The sequence below is a fragment of the Triturus cristatus genome, chromosome 8 (genome assembly GCF_964204655.1).
Source record: "Triturus cristatus chromosome 8, aTriCri1.1, whole genome shotgun sequence".
Classification (NCBI taxonomy): domain Eukaryota; kingdom Metazoa; phylum Chordata; class Amphibia; order Caudata; family Salamandridae; genus Triturus; species Triturus cristatus.
In genome coordinates, this window is record NC_140591.1 from 947,349,344 (window position 1) to 947,364,959 (window position 15,616).

General features: G+C 48.0%; 1 protein-coding gene across 2 annotated transcripts in view; it reads left to right on the forward strand.

The window, feature by feature from the left end:
* Positions 1–14,030, forward strand: part of ACOT9 (acyl-CoA thioesterase 9) — a 445,455-nt gene extending 431,425 nt beyond the window's left edge. For both annotated transcript variants that reach the window (XM_085622470.1, XM_085622471.1), the window contains one exon: positions 13,508–14,030. In XM_085622470.1, the coding sequence (XP_085478596.1) occupies positions 13,508–13,581 (74 nt within the window). In that variant the 3' untranslated portion in view covers positions 13,582–14,030. The remainder of the gene's footprint in view (positions 1–13,507) is intronic.
* The last annotated feature ends 1,586 nt before the right edge of the window (positions 14,031–15,616 follow it).

Consider the following 15,616-nt stretch of genomic DNA (forward strand, 5'->3'; position numbering starts at 1 on the left):
TGTCCTTGTATGGACAATATTCTTCTGGTGTTTCATCCGGGGTGTAAGAATGGAATGTGTTTGTGCATGTGTCTGCAGGTGGGGATTTGACCCAGGAATAGAATACCTCTATCCTGAAGGACTTGTGTGCCTCAATCGTGAATGTTACGGTCACTCCTAATGCTGAGAGACCAAAATTCGGCTAGTTTTAAAGTGAGTGCAGTTCTGACATTTTTTGAAATGTTTATAGCACCTTCCTGCTCATCTTCCTTCCTACTAGCACTGCCATCAGCTGTAGTCTGAGACATTATTGGTGGAATTTTATAGAAGAGATAAAGGTTATGCACAGTGTAGGGAACTATTATTCTTCAAGCTTGAATAAACCTACAGTCAATACATAGGGTATAAATGTAAATGTAAATGTGTTTGTACTTGTATAGCGCACTGCCACCCCCAACGGGGGCATCCTGGCGCTTTTACTCATACCGCTGTGGAACCCTTCCTGGCTTTCCATGTGAGGTGTCCACTCCTGGGCACCCCCATGGTGAGGCCAGGCATCCCAGCGCTGTTGGGGCCGTTGTGGAGATTAAGCAAGCTATTGCCCAGAGTTGCAGCGTGGGACCCATGATTAGAATAGGCACTGAGGCGAGAATATCTGGTCCGCGGAATTTATAGCCCGAGACCCTGCCGTGACGGGGATCGAACCCTGGTCCCGGACCAGTGCTCTGCATCGAGGTCTGCCACTCTAACCATTGAGCCACACTTCTCCACCTATCAGCTGCGGCGGATTTTTCCCTTCTCTTCCCACTCCAGACGTCTCTGGGTATATGTGTGTAAGGGTCTCTGAGAAAGCATGACTGAACTACTCAGATTTGACTGTTAAATAAGAACCAAACAAACGTTGGCGGCGCCATGTCATGTACTTCCTACGAATCTATATAGGATCTGCGCGTTTAGACAACATAAATTAAGGCATTGGTGTCCAGACTGATTCCAGACACCCCCACAGGATATGTTAGTCTGTTAGTCCTGCTAGCTCACAATGCCACTATGTTCCCCTCTTACCAAGGAGCAAATTGTTTCTGGCAACTATCAAACATGACAACCCTGACCCCTCCGGGATCGTGGAAACAGTACAGTACTTTTTGCTCAGTCACTCGTGCTCATTTTGTCTCAGAGAGATATATAGAATAAACAGTGGGGACGTTTTCAATAAGCGTTTATTGAACCAGCGTCATTCTAGTGTAAAATAAGTGTGCTGCAACAACGAGACAGAAACAAATGTATACAGTTATAAGCACCAACCGAGTAAAGAAAAGGTAGAATTCTACCATAGTGCTAATTCAATGAATATATGCAGGCATGTGGATACTTGACAGTAATAATGTGTACTCCTATGATGCAACCCTGACTATAGATACCTAAGTGTACCTAGCATGTATGTAGGTGTGTAGCCAAGAATCCCCTTAGGACTCTTAAATGCCTTCTGTGAATACCAAAAGTCTTAAAATTAGGATTTTTCTCAGTTTAGTAGTAGTAAAGTTAGGACTCCTAACTTTAGGACTCCTAAATGCCTTCTGTGAATACCTAAAGTCGTCAAGTTCGGATTTTTCTCAGTTTAGGAGTAGTAAAGTTAGGAGTCTTAACTTTACTACTCCTAAACTGAAAAAAATCCTAATTTTAAGACTTTCGGTATTCACAGAAGGCATTTAGGAGTCCTAAAGTTAGGACTCCTAACTTCTGTGAATACCGAAATGAGTAAGTGCCTTCTGCGAATACCAAAATGAGTAAGTGCCTTCTGTGAATACCAAAATGAGTAAGTGCCTTCTGTGAATACCAAAATGGTAGTAAGTTTAGGAGTTTGTCTTAAGTTAGTTCTGTGAATCGGGCCCCCAGTATTTTAAAAGGGAAATGGAGACAGTACCCACTGCTATAGGCCTATATATCTGTTGGACTCAGTGGTCAAGGTGGTTGGACTGATCCGGTTAGATAGGCTGGGCGGAAGATAATATTTTAGCTGATGCCTAGTATGGTTTCCGCCCAGGAAGGTCAACCGTAGACAAATGCTTAAATCTTTTTATGATTCTAAACAAGTACACGGCTGCTCGCGCTGGTACCATCTACCTGGCCTTTATGGATCTGTCATTTGCGGGGTCAATAGAACAAAGCTCTGGCAGACCATGTTTTTCATCCTGGTGGATTGTGATATTGTCTATTTCCTGCAGGACCTCCATAGAGACACAAAGGCTGAGGTTCAATACACTCAAGATTTTAAGGTTGCCCGCCAGTTTTTAATACAACGAGGAGTTCAACAAGGGTGTTTTTTTCCCCCTTTTTTGTTTAACCTATATATCTGATAGAGACTACTAGCCGCAGATTCCTTAACGTAGAATTATCCCCAGACGTGAGACTGGATACGGAAAACTTTGCCACAGCATCTCGGCGGTACCACGTGACCCCGCCCTGACGTTGTACGCGGATGTGACGTCAGCGAGGTCACATAAGCCCCACCCCGGCGCGCTGACGTCAGTTTCCTTCTTTTCCGTGTGCAATACGGATCCGGAGTGTGCTCATTGGCCCGTTTTCAGGCCTCCTTAGCGACCTTGAGTTGGGAACAGAGTGCAATGCCTTCGGGTTCAAGACGTGCGCTTAGTGTGCACGTCAGATGTCGGCGACAGACCCTCACACTATATGTATATGTTGTTTGGGAGAGCACCATGACTCTATGGACTGCGAGGCTTGTCAGCATCTTAAGCCGAAGTCCCGGCGGAAGCGCCGGATGAAATTGCTGTCGGCCCGCTTGTCCAGGTAGGTCTCGTCGCAGCGTCCGTCTCCTTCCCAGGACGGGTCCAGGGGCCGTCCTTTTCAGCTGTGGCATCGTCCTTCGCCAGGGCCCCATTGGCGTTGTTCCCCCGCGGGTAAGTCTTATAGCTTGCCTCCGAGGCCCTGTCCTCCTTCGACAGAGGGCGCCGACGAGCTCTGCTTCAGGGTTTGGAGGTGTGGTGCCGTTGAGGTGCGGTCCTTCGAGGTTCCCCTCTTTGGCCACGGCGTCTCAGCCTCACCGCAAAGCCCCGCGGGGTTCCCTGCGCTGTCGCAGGAGGTTGTCGGGACACGCGGCTCGTCCCCGAGTCCCCCTCGGTCCTCTGGGCAGGAAGCTGTCTTCCCAGAGGCCGAGCCGACGCCTCTCCAGCATCAGCGCCTCTCCTCCCCGGCGCTGGCGGCGCCGCGGGTGGACGCCGGGGCCCAGAGCGCCTCCCTGGGCCCCTCTCGGTCCTCGGCGCAGGCGGCTGCCTCGTCGGTGGTTGAGCCGGCGCCTTTTCGGCACCGTTCATTGGCCACTTCGGCTATGACCCCGCCCCCCCACTTTTCCCATCCGGCATGTGGTGGTGGAGGTTGACTCGGCGCCCTTGGTGGACACTTCGGCGCCGGTCGAGGACTCTCCGGTGCCTGTGGTGGACTCGCCGGCACCGTCCCGACGTCGGGTAGTCGACTCTTCTCCGGATGCCCCTTCCTCTCTGGAGGGTTGTTGTCTCCTGGTCTCCTCTTCACTAGAGACTGGGCGCCGCATCATGGCCTTTTCTCCGGTGGATTCCAGGGCGGGCTCTATGCCGTCTCCACATCCGCAGCCCCCAGAACCGCTCTTCCGCTCCCTGCAGTTGTCTGCCCCGCAGGCTTCTCCGCCCTCTCCAGAGGCCCCTCAGGTCCCCCACTTGTCCGTGGGTCTTCCTTCCTACAGGGGCTGGTCTTTCCTCCCTCCTGCGGGACATGGGGACGAGCACCTTAGCTTGCAACCTTCGCCCACGGAAGAGTTGCTTTTCCCCCCGCGACGCCCTACCGAGGCGAGTGTGGCCGTTGTCCGGGCCATTTTCACGGCCACTGGCATTTTGCAGATGGGCAATCTGGTTGCTCCACTTCCTACGGACCACTTATTGGAGGTACTCCAACAGGGCTCTGGTGGAGGAGAGCCGCTTCTCCCATTTGAAGCGTCGCTCCACAACTCTCTTCTGGGGGCGCCCTTCCACGGGGGATCCGGTGCCTCACCCACCCTTTCACCGCCACCGTCCTGCTCCGCAAGATCCGGTCTGCCTCTTTTCCCACCCGTCTGCCCAGTGTCCTGTCCTGCGGGCTGCTTTTCCTTCTTTGCCTTCAGTTCTGCTTCTGCCGTCGCGGGAGGCCCGGTGGCTGGACTCCTGGGGGCGTAACATTTTTGTCTCCACTAGCACTGCTCTGAGCGCCCTCAACACCCTTTGTGTGTTGGCCAGGGCTACTTCCGACCTGTGGTATTCTGCGGAGTCCCTTCTGCCTCGCGCCTCCCAAGAGGATGCCCGCGCTGACCTACGGCACCATGTGCGTGATGGTCGGGAGTTAGCTACATTCATTCTCTGTTCGGCCTTGGACGTCTGATTTCCTCGGCCGCGCCATGGCGAGCTCGTGCCCTCCGCCGCCATGCTTGGTTGCGGGATGGTGTCTTTCCGTAGAATGTTCGGGAGCGTCTTGTGGATTTACCTTTTGATGGGACTTTGTTGTTTCACACCCACGCGGTCTCTGCTATTCAGAGACTCCTTGCGGGACTCCGTCCCCCTCCGCCTCCGTAAGCTTTGGTTAGTCGGTCCTCCGGCGTCATCTCACAGGCATTTATCCCTCCTTTCTCTTTGGGGCCTTATGTTGCGGTTGGCCTGTTGTGTGCTGTGTGAACTGCCTTCAGGGTCCTTCAGTCGGCGGCTTGTTCAGCCCTTCAGCTTGTAATGTGAGTTTTTTGCTGTTAAGTGCAGCTGTGTAGGTCCTCAGGTTGGGCCCTTGTGTCTTTTTGGGCTGATTGGTAAGCCATCTGTAGTGTTTTCCACAGGTCTTTTATGTTCTGCCCTCTGCTGCGGGTTTCCCTAAAAGGTGTTTGGCTGCTTGGTAAGCCACCTGTGGTGTTTCCCACGGGTCTTTTACGTTCTTATCCTCTGTTGCGGGTTTCCCTAAGAGGCGTTTCCCTTTTTTTGTTCAGGGCCGATTCATACCCTAGGTGGGGTATTTGTTGGCTATTGTATAGCCCTGTCTTAGGCTAGGCGGGCGTGGATGCATTCTCAGGTTCCTTGCTTCTTCCTGGCGTCCCGGTATACCGCTTGGTGCGGTCTTTCTCTTTCATTTTCTTCCGCCCTTCCGCGGCTCCAGGTTTTGTCTCGCTCAGTCTCCGAGGGGGTTTCTATCCTTCTTCCATAGGGTCCCTTCCCTCTTCGACTCTGGATCGCCAGACCGGCCGTTGTCATGCTGATTCTGGCATCGTGTCTTGGTGTTTCCACCTAGTTATCCGCCGTTTCGGCCAGGGCCTGTCTGCCGTGGTTTCCGAGGGGACTGGTTTTCCTGGTGCTCTCCTGTGTTCTGGTTGCCGGCTTTCGGTCGGTACTGCCTGTTTCCCTTTCTCCTCTGGCCGGCCCCCTTCTATTCGGGGGCTGGTGGTTCTCCTCGTCTTGCGCTCGACTTGTTCTGTGCTGCTGCTTCATAGTATTGTCAGCTGTCTGCTGCGCGCACCTCATTGTTTTGGCCCTCCTCCGTGGGCTTCGCCATGTCAGTGTGTGCTCCCGTCCATTGCTTGTTGGAGCTTGGGTGTCTATGTCTTCTTTATCCCGTCTGTGCTTCTCGAATGTGGTATCGTTCAGACCTTGTTGCCTGCTTCGGGAGAGACGCCCATTCAGCTGTCCCCTTCGCTGTGTGTCTGTTCTCCTGCGGCGGGCTCTGCCTCTGTTCCCTTTTTCTCCTTGGATTTTGCAGTGGTTCTTTCTTCCCTTGGTACTCGCCTGATGCCGTCTGTCACTCCGGGGTTTTCTGGCGGACGCCCTTTGCCTCTCGGGTAGGCTTGTGGTATCCTGGCCTTTCCTTCTTGTTCTGGCTTGCTGTTGCTTGGTGAGGGCTGGGCTATTCTTCCTGCACCCATGACACCCCCTGTTGGGGCCCTGTGTTCTTCCAAGCTGGTGAGGTTCTCTCGCAGACCCTCCTCCCCTCTGGATATGGCTCGGGTATCTATTCTACGTTAAGGAATCTGCGGCTTGTAGTCTCTATCAGATGTACAAGTTACTTACCTTCGGTAACGATGTATCTGGTAGAGACGATTCTAGCCGCAGATTCCTCCCCGGCCCGCCCTTCCTCCCCGTTCTGCAAGGACCCTTCAGCCTAGTCTTCTGCTCTCGCCTCCCTCCGGGTGGCTTTGTCTTCTAAGGGTGCCCTCTTTCACTTCCTCCCTGGCGGGATGCTTCGTTCTGTTTATTTGATCCACTCTACTTTTGTGGTAATTGGGCGGTAGGTTCAGGTATACTTTTGCGTCCCAGCACCCTGGTTCGCCAGTGTGGGGCCTCCTACTACTCTTCTTCTCCTTTTTCATTACTTAGGGGTTCTGACTCCTCTGCAGTCCTCTGGGTTGGGGGCTCTTGGCTGTGCCTCAGCCTTCCGCTCTATACAGGGGACACGACGCTCCTTGAGGGTATTGTCTTGGGGTGCTTTGTTGTTACTCCTCTGTTCCGGACTTGTTGTCCGTCTCTGTTTTGGATTGTGATTGCAGTCTTTCTGTCATCTACCACAACATTTTTGCACATGTTTTTTCTGCCTCCAGGGTGGATATCATCTTTGCTTTACAGAGTTGCTTCTCAGGGCGGTGCCCTGCTCTTTTCCTTCCATGCCCTTCAGTAATGTGGTGCTTGACACTGTCCCTAATGGTGCTGTTCCTCACCATTGGTTCCTTCCCCTTCTGTTTCACTGATTTTTCGCACACTATTCCCATACTCTCACAGTTTTGTTTCTGATAGCTCTGCGTTGCGGCGCGAAAAAGTTATCCAAAGAAAACTGACGTCAGTGCGCCGGGTGGGACTTATGTGACCTCGCTGATGTCACATCCGCGGACGACGTCAGGGTGGGGTCACGCGGTACCGTCCCCGGTGCACAGAGATGCTGTGGCAAAGTTTTCCGGATCCAGTCTCACGCCTGGGGATAATTCTACATTAAGGAATCTGCGGCTAGAATCGTCTCTACCAGATACATCGGTACCGAAGGTAAGTAACTTGTACATCAATAACTTGGAGAAGGTTTTAGTGGGGTCTAAGGTGGATTATCCCAAGGTGGGTCGGCGAGGTCTGCCAATTTTATTATACGCACCGGACCGCGAGAGGACGCAAACGCTGCATAATTCTTTCACCTCATTCAAGGAGGTACAGGACCTGCTGATAAATAATTCAAAATCTTATGTGATGCAGGTGGGATGTCTTCCAAAAAAGCAATATCCCTTAAAGGTTGGATCTATTCAGGTCCTGCGCTCCGATGTCTTTTCCTATATGGGGATCCTGTTAGATGATGAGATGAAATGGGGGTCATTAAAATATAGGAACAAAAGAGATTTTGTGCGAGCCATTGCCGCAATTTTTTAATTTGCTTGAGACTAGGAAAGAGACCAATTTGGGGCCCTATTGCAGATATACAGGGCAAAATGCATTGCCAAGGTGTCCTATGGTAGTGAAATCTGGGGATACACTGCCGACAAGGAATTACAAACAGTTGAAAATATTTTTTGAGATGTCTCTTAAGTGTGCTTCAGGGAACCTTAGAGGTACATGAAGAGCTGGGTGTAGCTTATCTCTCTGACCAGCTGGCTTTTCGCCCACTTTTCCTGTAGCTAAACATCTGTCTCAGTTAGGGTACAACTTTAAATAAACTGATCCTGAAGGATTGCATGGCCCTCGACCATGACCCACAGCATCCATTGACTTCATTCTATTAAGGGATGTTTCTCAAGTTTAGGAAGAACTGACTTATTTTCCAACTCAGAATCGGTGAACAGGAAGGATCCAACCCAGAATCATTGAACAGGAAGGATCTGTGGTGGATAAAGGAGTCCTTTTTTTAGTCAGCAGACCTCCGATAGGGAAGACTGGGAGCTAACAAACCCTAGTGTACACAGATTTGTCAGCCTGAAAACTATGCAAACTATTGAACCATATCTCCTTGGACCTTTAAGTGGTTATGATCGCTTTTTATTGACTAGGTTTAGTTTTGATCTCTTTTATCTCTTGGTGGCACAGCCACGGGGGTGTAGTAGATGTCAGAGCCTAATGTCCTGTGGCTGCGACAGTAAGTCTCCACAGGACATGCTCCACTTTACAATGTTTTGTAGCAAATATGAGGTATCCCGGAAGCCTTTTATTCTCCCCTTTTTGAAAAAGTTTGATTTCAGGCATGTTCACCCTGCTTTTACTTTTTTTCAAATGTTATCTGGCAATACTGTTTTTATGTCTTCAATTTTCTAAAATCTGCAGTTAGGTTACGAGCCAGTTCCGATTAACCACCTGAGGTATAAAAGGGATGGTTGAGTTGTGTCCCTGGATGTATTGTTACCCTGTACTCACTCTTTGTATGGTCTTTTCATTCTCTTTTAAACATAAATTCTACATTAACTTAATTTATATCTTATTTTTATGTACAGTATTTGATGTTATTCTGTTTTATTTGACTTTAATGCAAAAACTGAATAAAGTGAATTGATTGACCTATCAGCAGGATTGAGCAAAACGTGTAGTCTAGGACCGTCTGACTGTTGCGTGTATAATGGGCTGGCTCGTCATTAGGATAGCAGTCATTTAGGGCATGCAGATACATACCCTCTAGAGCAGCTACCCAAGCTTGTCCTGAGGAGTGAGTTCTTTGCGGTGGATTGATCTGTGAAGGTATTAGCCAGAGTGAGTCCATTAATGCTGGAGAGGGATTTCGATGGGGGTTGTCCACTAAATTTGAGTTAAAATCACCATTCAGCAGTAAATGATTGTTTGGATAAGTTAATCTGATATCTGCAATTAGAAGCTCCAAAGGCTTGATGTTTTACTTTTTTTCTCTAGCTACTGGATGAATATACATATTTAATAGTATTAGACAAACTTCTGGGGGATCTTGGCTCCAATTTTTGATTACAACACATAGACAGTTGTGATTGCTGATGGTATAGGTAGAAGCAGCGAAGGGCCAATGTAGAGGTAGATAGATGGATGTATTGGCCACCCATCCCATATCCTTTAGAAGATTTTTGGGTGGCTGGAGTGAAAAGCATTTTGTAACCTTCGATCGGGGTCTCTTCTTCACACCATGATTCCTGGATGCATATGATGTCATGTGATGTTAAAAAAGATTTTGCATCTGGGTATATTCAAATGTTTTCAAGCTCAGCCGCATTCCAGGACAATACGCTCATAGGTTTGGTCTCACTCTTTGTTTCTCTGCTGAAGGTGCGTTCTTTATGTGATTAAGTCATTTTGGCTAGGGACCTGCCAGGATGTTGGACATCCATCCCCAGTCTTCTGGTTGATTTCCCTGCGCTGGTGGAATGAGTTTGCAGAGTGTTTCTTCTTGTGCATTGGTAGAGATAATCAAGCCTTGTTTGAGGTTGTTCGCAGTTGAGTAAAAGGGGCCAGCTGTGTTTTCTAAGAAATGGTAAAGTGTGTGGCATCTGTTGAAACTTGCTATGGTTGTTTTTATTCAGTAGTTCATCAGCTGCCAGATTTAAGCAACATTCTAGTCTTGCTGAGAGGGCATGCAAGGATTTAAACCTTCAAAGACAATGTGGTAAAAATCCCCCATTCCTCTAGAAGAGTGAGATTTTCATACATGGTGTTAGCTGCTAAAGGAGTAGTCCAAGTCACAACTCTTGCTTTATTTTGGGGGAATAAGATTGAAGGAATAAACTGAATACTCTCGATGTCTGTGGAGTTTGTGTCAAAGCTTAAGGTGTGCAGCTAAGAGTTTGAATATTCCCCCCTCTTCAGGATTTCGTTTGATCCTTTGGAGATGTACTCCGGATGCAAGATTGTTGTTGAAATGGCTATCGTGGTAATTAATTGTTTTGGGTCATGGTTACAATGAACAGGGGTGTTATTTGTTGGATGCTTGTTGTCCCGTCTGTCTGTTGTTTACTTGAGTGTCGATGCAGACCTTCGGGTGGCTAGCTGATCCTGTTTAGAGCTTGCCTGGATTTATTTCCCTGAGGGCTAGTCCCATTTGGAGTCTGGTCAGATTTGTTTTTCAGAGGTGGGGCAGCCAGGACCTTGTTAAATAATTGATCATTATTGCTGTGGGTCTCTTAAAACAGGAGGTCTTGAGGAGTGGATGGGAGTTTGAGATGTGATCTCTGTGGTGGCCAATGAGTGTTTCCTAACAGTGACGTGTGATGTGGTGAAGTTAGTAGGATGCTTGATGGGATTTTCGATATCCCCACCATGCGAGAACTTGGGTACGTCAGGGATGTGGCTGGGCTCTCTTACGGGGGAAGAAGCTCTTTATCTTGGTCGCGTAGTCTGCAGCCTTCTGGATTTTGTCTTGTTTTTTGTTTTGTTTTTAGTTTTTTTTTTTTTTAAGTTAGTTGATCTGCGGGGGAGCTGGGATGCTGCTGATTGCGGGTCCTGCGGTACTTGATGATTTAAGTGCTGGAATTGCTTGTCGATTTTCACCTGAGGTTGTATTAAGTTCCAATATATCATCGTTAATTAGAGGAATTGGGTTGAGGGGTACAGGGTGGACTTCTACATCTTTCATATTTTCTAATGGCAACCTCGATTGAGGAAGCGGCGTGGGTATCGACGTTTGTCTCGATGGTACTGGACCTGAATAATTTGTTGGCGTCGTGGGCAGTTTATGGTTTTGCTGGGCAGTCTTATGCTTATCAATCGGTTTAACTTCTTGGAGTAGATCACTGACTATCGGTGGTAAGGAAAACAATTTATCTAACAAGATTGGACAGTCTGGCAGGTTTTGTTTGCTGACACTTGTTGGTGTCGGAATGCTAGAGTTTTGAGGGTTTGAAATCAAACTACTGACTGTAGTGTTCAGACGCTCAAAGCATGAGTCAATAGATGTGTACTGACCTAGTGCCTCTAACAGAGAAATTTGAATGTCGAATTTGTTTGATTGGTACTCCAATCAATTGATTGATACTCCAGTGCTCTAACTGTAGCTTCTAATGTGCTTAACAATTGTTGCCAAGTCCTCTTGTCAAAAGGTGAATTTGAATTGCCATCGTGAGTTGGCGATTCAACGCGGAAGCCGCTGATAAATAATAGTTTGTGCGAAAGAGAGGCTAGAGAGACAGAAATTAGATCATTCTCAGGAGAACCTGGTGGCTTAATGGAGGGCTGGTTTAAATTTGTGATGTGAACTGAAATTTGTTGTGCACAGGCTCCTTCCGATTGCAAGTAATGGGGTTAAGATGATGAGGCGATCTCAGGTGGAGTGACCTCGGCCGTGGCAATTTTAATGCAGTTTCTTGAAACCTTATGAGTTTTGAGAGGCGTAGAGTCAGCACTTCATTTCAAGGGTGACTGAGGTGCCTGAACAGATTGATAAACAGTTTGATAGTTTGTGAATGTGTTTGAGAAATAGAAGAAAGTCTGAGCAGCTTCTGCTCTATTAATTTGTTTAAGGTAGCTTGGCAGGGGTGGGAGGATGGTTGTAAGCCTGTTGCGTTTGGACTGTTTGTTTTATGAGCCTGTTGAGTCTGTTGTATTAACTGTGGTGTTGTTTTTGGTGAGTTGATTTGTGGCTTTATCCGGAGTAGCTAGTTGTGGGATCATCGGAGGTTGAAGAGTCGGAAGTACTTCTCTGACCTCCTCTACTGATGGGTAAAGAATGGCGCTTTTCATCTTTCATGTAGGTAAATGTTGATAACTTGTTTTTCCAAAGTTGGGGCCATAGGTCAATTACACTAGATGCTTGCCCTGTGAGCGGTGATACCAATGAGTTGTCCTTTAATAGTGTAGGAGAAGTAAAGTTCGGGGGTTGTCTTCCGTCTTTGACGTCTGGGCGTGAGTTGAAGCGCATTGGTGCATATCTTTGCGCTGCGGGAGGTTGGAAGTCCCTCTTATACGTCCCGACCTCATTATTTTGAGCGAGTATTTGAGTGCCTGTTGCACTATCACTGAGTTGAGGGTGCTTGTTGACTTCCCACGCAGGTTCTATGACAGGAAAATGTCCTTTTTCCTTTGATGCGCTCTGTTGCAGTGCCTGGTTGGAGGGGGGTAAAGCTTCTACAAGGGTGGTGGTCGGTGCTGCACCATTGCTGTGGGGCTTTGTGTGTTAACGGGATAACAAGTGACAGGCGGATGGCAGACAGGATGACAGACAGATCCCAATCCGGAGGCGCAGAATAGCAAACAAGTTGGCTGGCTAGCTGTGGTGGTACGCGGGGCTCTTCAAGATGCCTCCACAATCCGCACCTAGGCCTAGCTGTGCCACTATCAGGTGGCTCCTCCGCCTTGCTGGCAACGGAGTCGCAAGTTCAAACAGGGCTTCCAAAGTGTAGGATGCGCTAATGGGTGCTCAGCCGTGGTGTGCCATTGGGTTGGGCTGTTAGAGGGCGCAGCTTGATGTTGCATAAGGCGGCATGGGCACTGACAAAAAGACCAAAAGTCTGAGCTTTCAGGGGCAGCTGAATGAGCAGGCTGTGCAAGCTGTGATGCGGGAGGCTGGGAGAGAGAGCGCCTCGTCGGGCAAGTCGCACTGGCCTAATGCTGACCGCCTTCATCCCAAGCGAAGTGCCGCCAGCTTAGCCTTACCTCGCACTGGTTAGAGATCTGGTAGGAGACAGTCTCTCTCTCCTCCTCCTTTGTAATGCTAAAGCTGCGCCCCCCTCCCCCCCCGCTCCTCCTGAAGAGAAGAGCTAACTCCGACAGCTTCCCACTGCTGCAAGCGAATAAGGCAGTGGGCAAGTGGGGTGCAGAGGCAGAGAGAAACAAGGCAACCTCATGCGGCTCTGCAGTTCACATGTCCTCGCTTTGCGTCCTGATTGTATGTACTTTTATGGCTCCTAAATAAAGTTTATCGAATCAACACATACAAGGTGATGGCCTGTGAAGATCATTGCTCAGCGGATGAGAAGGCTATTCACCACTGTGTGGTATGGCAGTAAGTACTTTGGAAAAGGAGAGGGGCTTGAGATCAAAACGTCACCATGCAGGCAAATTGGATTTACACTTTTTTTTGTAAGTAAAACTAATTTGCTCTAATTTTGATACAAGCAAACTGACACGAGAATCAAGAGCACATTTTGGTGGAGTAATCAATAGACACATTATTAATGACCTTTCTAACCATTTGGTTGAAGATATTTTGCTTACATATATGCAAACAAAATTAATTGTATTAAAGTTCCCTGTAGATTTACTGTAGTGATTTGATACGTTATTCGTCAACCAATAAAAATGGTTGTAAAGGAAGTATATTACTTTCTTTGTACTGTATTGGCCAATTGATCTGTAGCTGCTCTTGAAAAACAAAATTGGACACTCTTTTTGTATTGTTCACGTTAATTTTTTTTTGTCAGACTTTTGCGTGTGTGTCTATAATCCTTTGGACACTCTGCTGATGTATGTATGTATACACTTCCCCAGTATGAATCTTCCGGCTGTAAAAGAAGTATTGTAGAGAAATGTTGTTTCTCATTTCTTCAATTCCCCTGGAGTTCATCAAGACACTGCGTTTTAGATCTGTCAATTTTAATTTCTCTTTTTTGATTTACTAGAGTCGATGCTGTACTTGGATGGGAAGCGCCATTATGAGAGCAGTTCCTTAGTCGAGAAGGATTCACCCGTGTAAGAAGTAGTCAAGTTAGCGTCTTGGAAGGATACAACATCCGAAATTGTATGCCAAAGAGTTTTCCATTCCTGTAAGGAAAACAATTCACTTCTCAGAGCAGTACTCCCACTCATATTTTACCTTCATGCAGCTTCTGTTGGGATTCTAGTCACTTGCTTTGAAACCACATTAATCTCTAGACAATTGCACAGTGGTGTGCAATCTATCTAATTGGCAATGCCTTGCCCCAGAGAATAACAGGAGTCAGAGCGCAATAAACAGCTTCTTCAAACAGCAATAGGAATAACGTTTTCCCCTGTATACCGTAAACATATTTCATATTTTGCATGCAAAATGTGCAGTAAAGTTTTATGTATGTGCAAAACGAAATCACTAAAGTCAATTAAAGAAATGCAGCTGTGCCTGTATATCATTACTGTATATTATCAATTAAAGTTTTTTTAAACAAATTGTACTACCTTTGGTATTCTTTTACAAGTCTAAACATTAAATTGGACATCCTATGTGTGTTTTCAAAAGTATACTCACTCACCATTCTTGGCTCCAGGGTTTTGTGTACAGGGGAGTCATGAATGTAGTAAAGGGGGCTCAGTGGAACAGGAGTCTTAAATAGTTATAGAAACAACCAGTGGAGTTATCCAGACTTGCAAACAGTCACTAAGGTACGCTTCGGTTTAGCACATACCCTGTCCAAATATACAACTACTCAAAACATTGAAAGCGCTTTATAAACCAGGTCCAGAGTTTTGCATATCTGATGGAGAATTCTAGCTACTTATTCCTTACCTTTGACTTTCCCAGATGTCAAGCTTGATCCGGAAACTTTTGCGTTAGCAGTACCTCATGGGTGCACTACTGGAAGGCTCTGTTCGGCTCCGTGTTACGTTGTCTGCATCGTATATAATGTTGTGGTCACCTATAAAGGCGCCACACAGGCGTGGATGTCAGTTCTTTTCTTTTCGCGCCAGTTAAGCACCGGTCCGGGAAGAGTTATGCCTCTGTTGCTTTATTCAGGTTTTTTTTACTTATTGTTGACTTCTTTTTTCTGGAAGTGTGTTGAGGATGTTCTAGAAGGACAGGGTTCAAATTGTGCTGCGCCCTGTCACTGCGCCATGTCGGTTACCCCACTTCGTCTGTCTCTGGTGTCTCGAGCACGGCCACGACCTAAAGTCGTGGTCGAACTGTCGGGCCATGGCTCTAAAGTCCTTCCGGGAGCAAGCTATGAAGCTCCTTGCAGCTCAGCAGTCAACGCCAGCCAGCGAAACTCCACGAAAAATCCAGTAACGATTGAAGAAGAGGTGGTCGCTGTACCACTCCCAGGTCCCTAAGTCCTCTTCCTCCCATTCCAGGTCCTCGGTACAGTCGGGGAAGAGGCACATGAAGAAGCCCAAGCGGACTTAGTCTTCGCCTCAACTGTCGTCCATAGATGAACGAGGTAAGGATCACCTATGCTGTAGGTACAGTTCTGCGGAGCTGGAGCCGACTTCGCCCCTCCCCCCTCCATTTCTGGGAGCAGGAGCAACCCCTGCTCAAATCCAAGAGTTTTGCGTGACCATGCGCCATGTATTTAAGCCAGCCGACCCCTCTGGTGAGCCTTCGGGCCTTGCGGGGTCAGAGGGGGCCCTATAAAATTCAAAGCCGTTGGCTCCGGCCAAGACACCGGTGGGGCCCCATGAATAGGGGCCAACACTGGTTGTGCCAATACGACCTTCCCCAATGTCAGTCCCAAAGTCGATGCCATCGGAGCCAACTGGCAGTACCAGCCCCATTCTTATCCCTGATGACTCTGATCGGTGTTGATTGATGCCGATTCTGGCGCCGGTAGAACCAAGAGGTTATTGCTTGGTCATTTTCAAGACTTTTCAAGCACAGGAGAGGACTCTGAGGGGTCTATGAATCCTTTAGAACACCAGGATGTGTCTGTGCAACAGATGGACTGGTATGAGGAACTTGGGGTGTCCAGTGGACTGGACACATTTCCAGTTACTGGCATGCTTTCTCCTCGAACTGTAGCCAGGGCGTTGGGAGCTTCTTA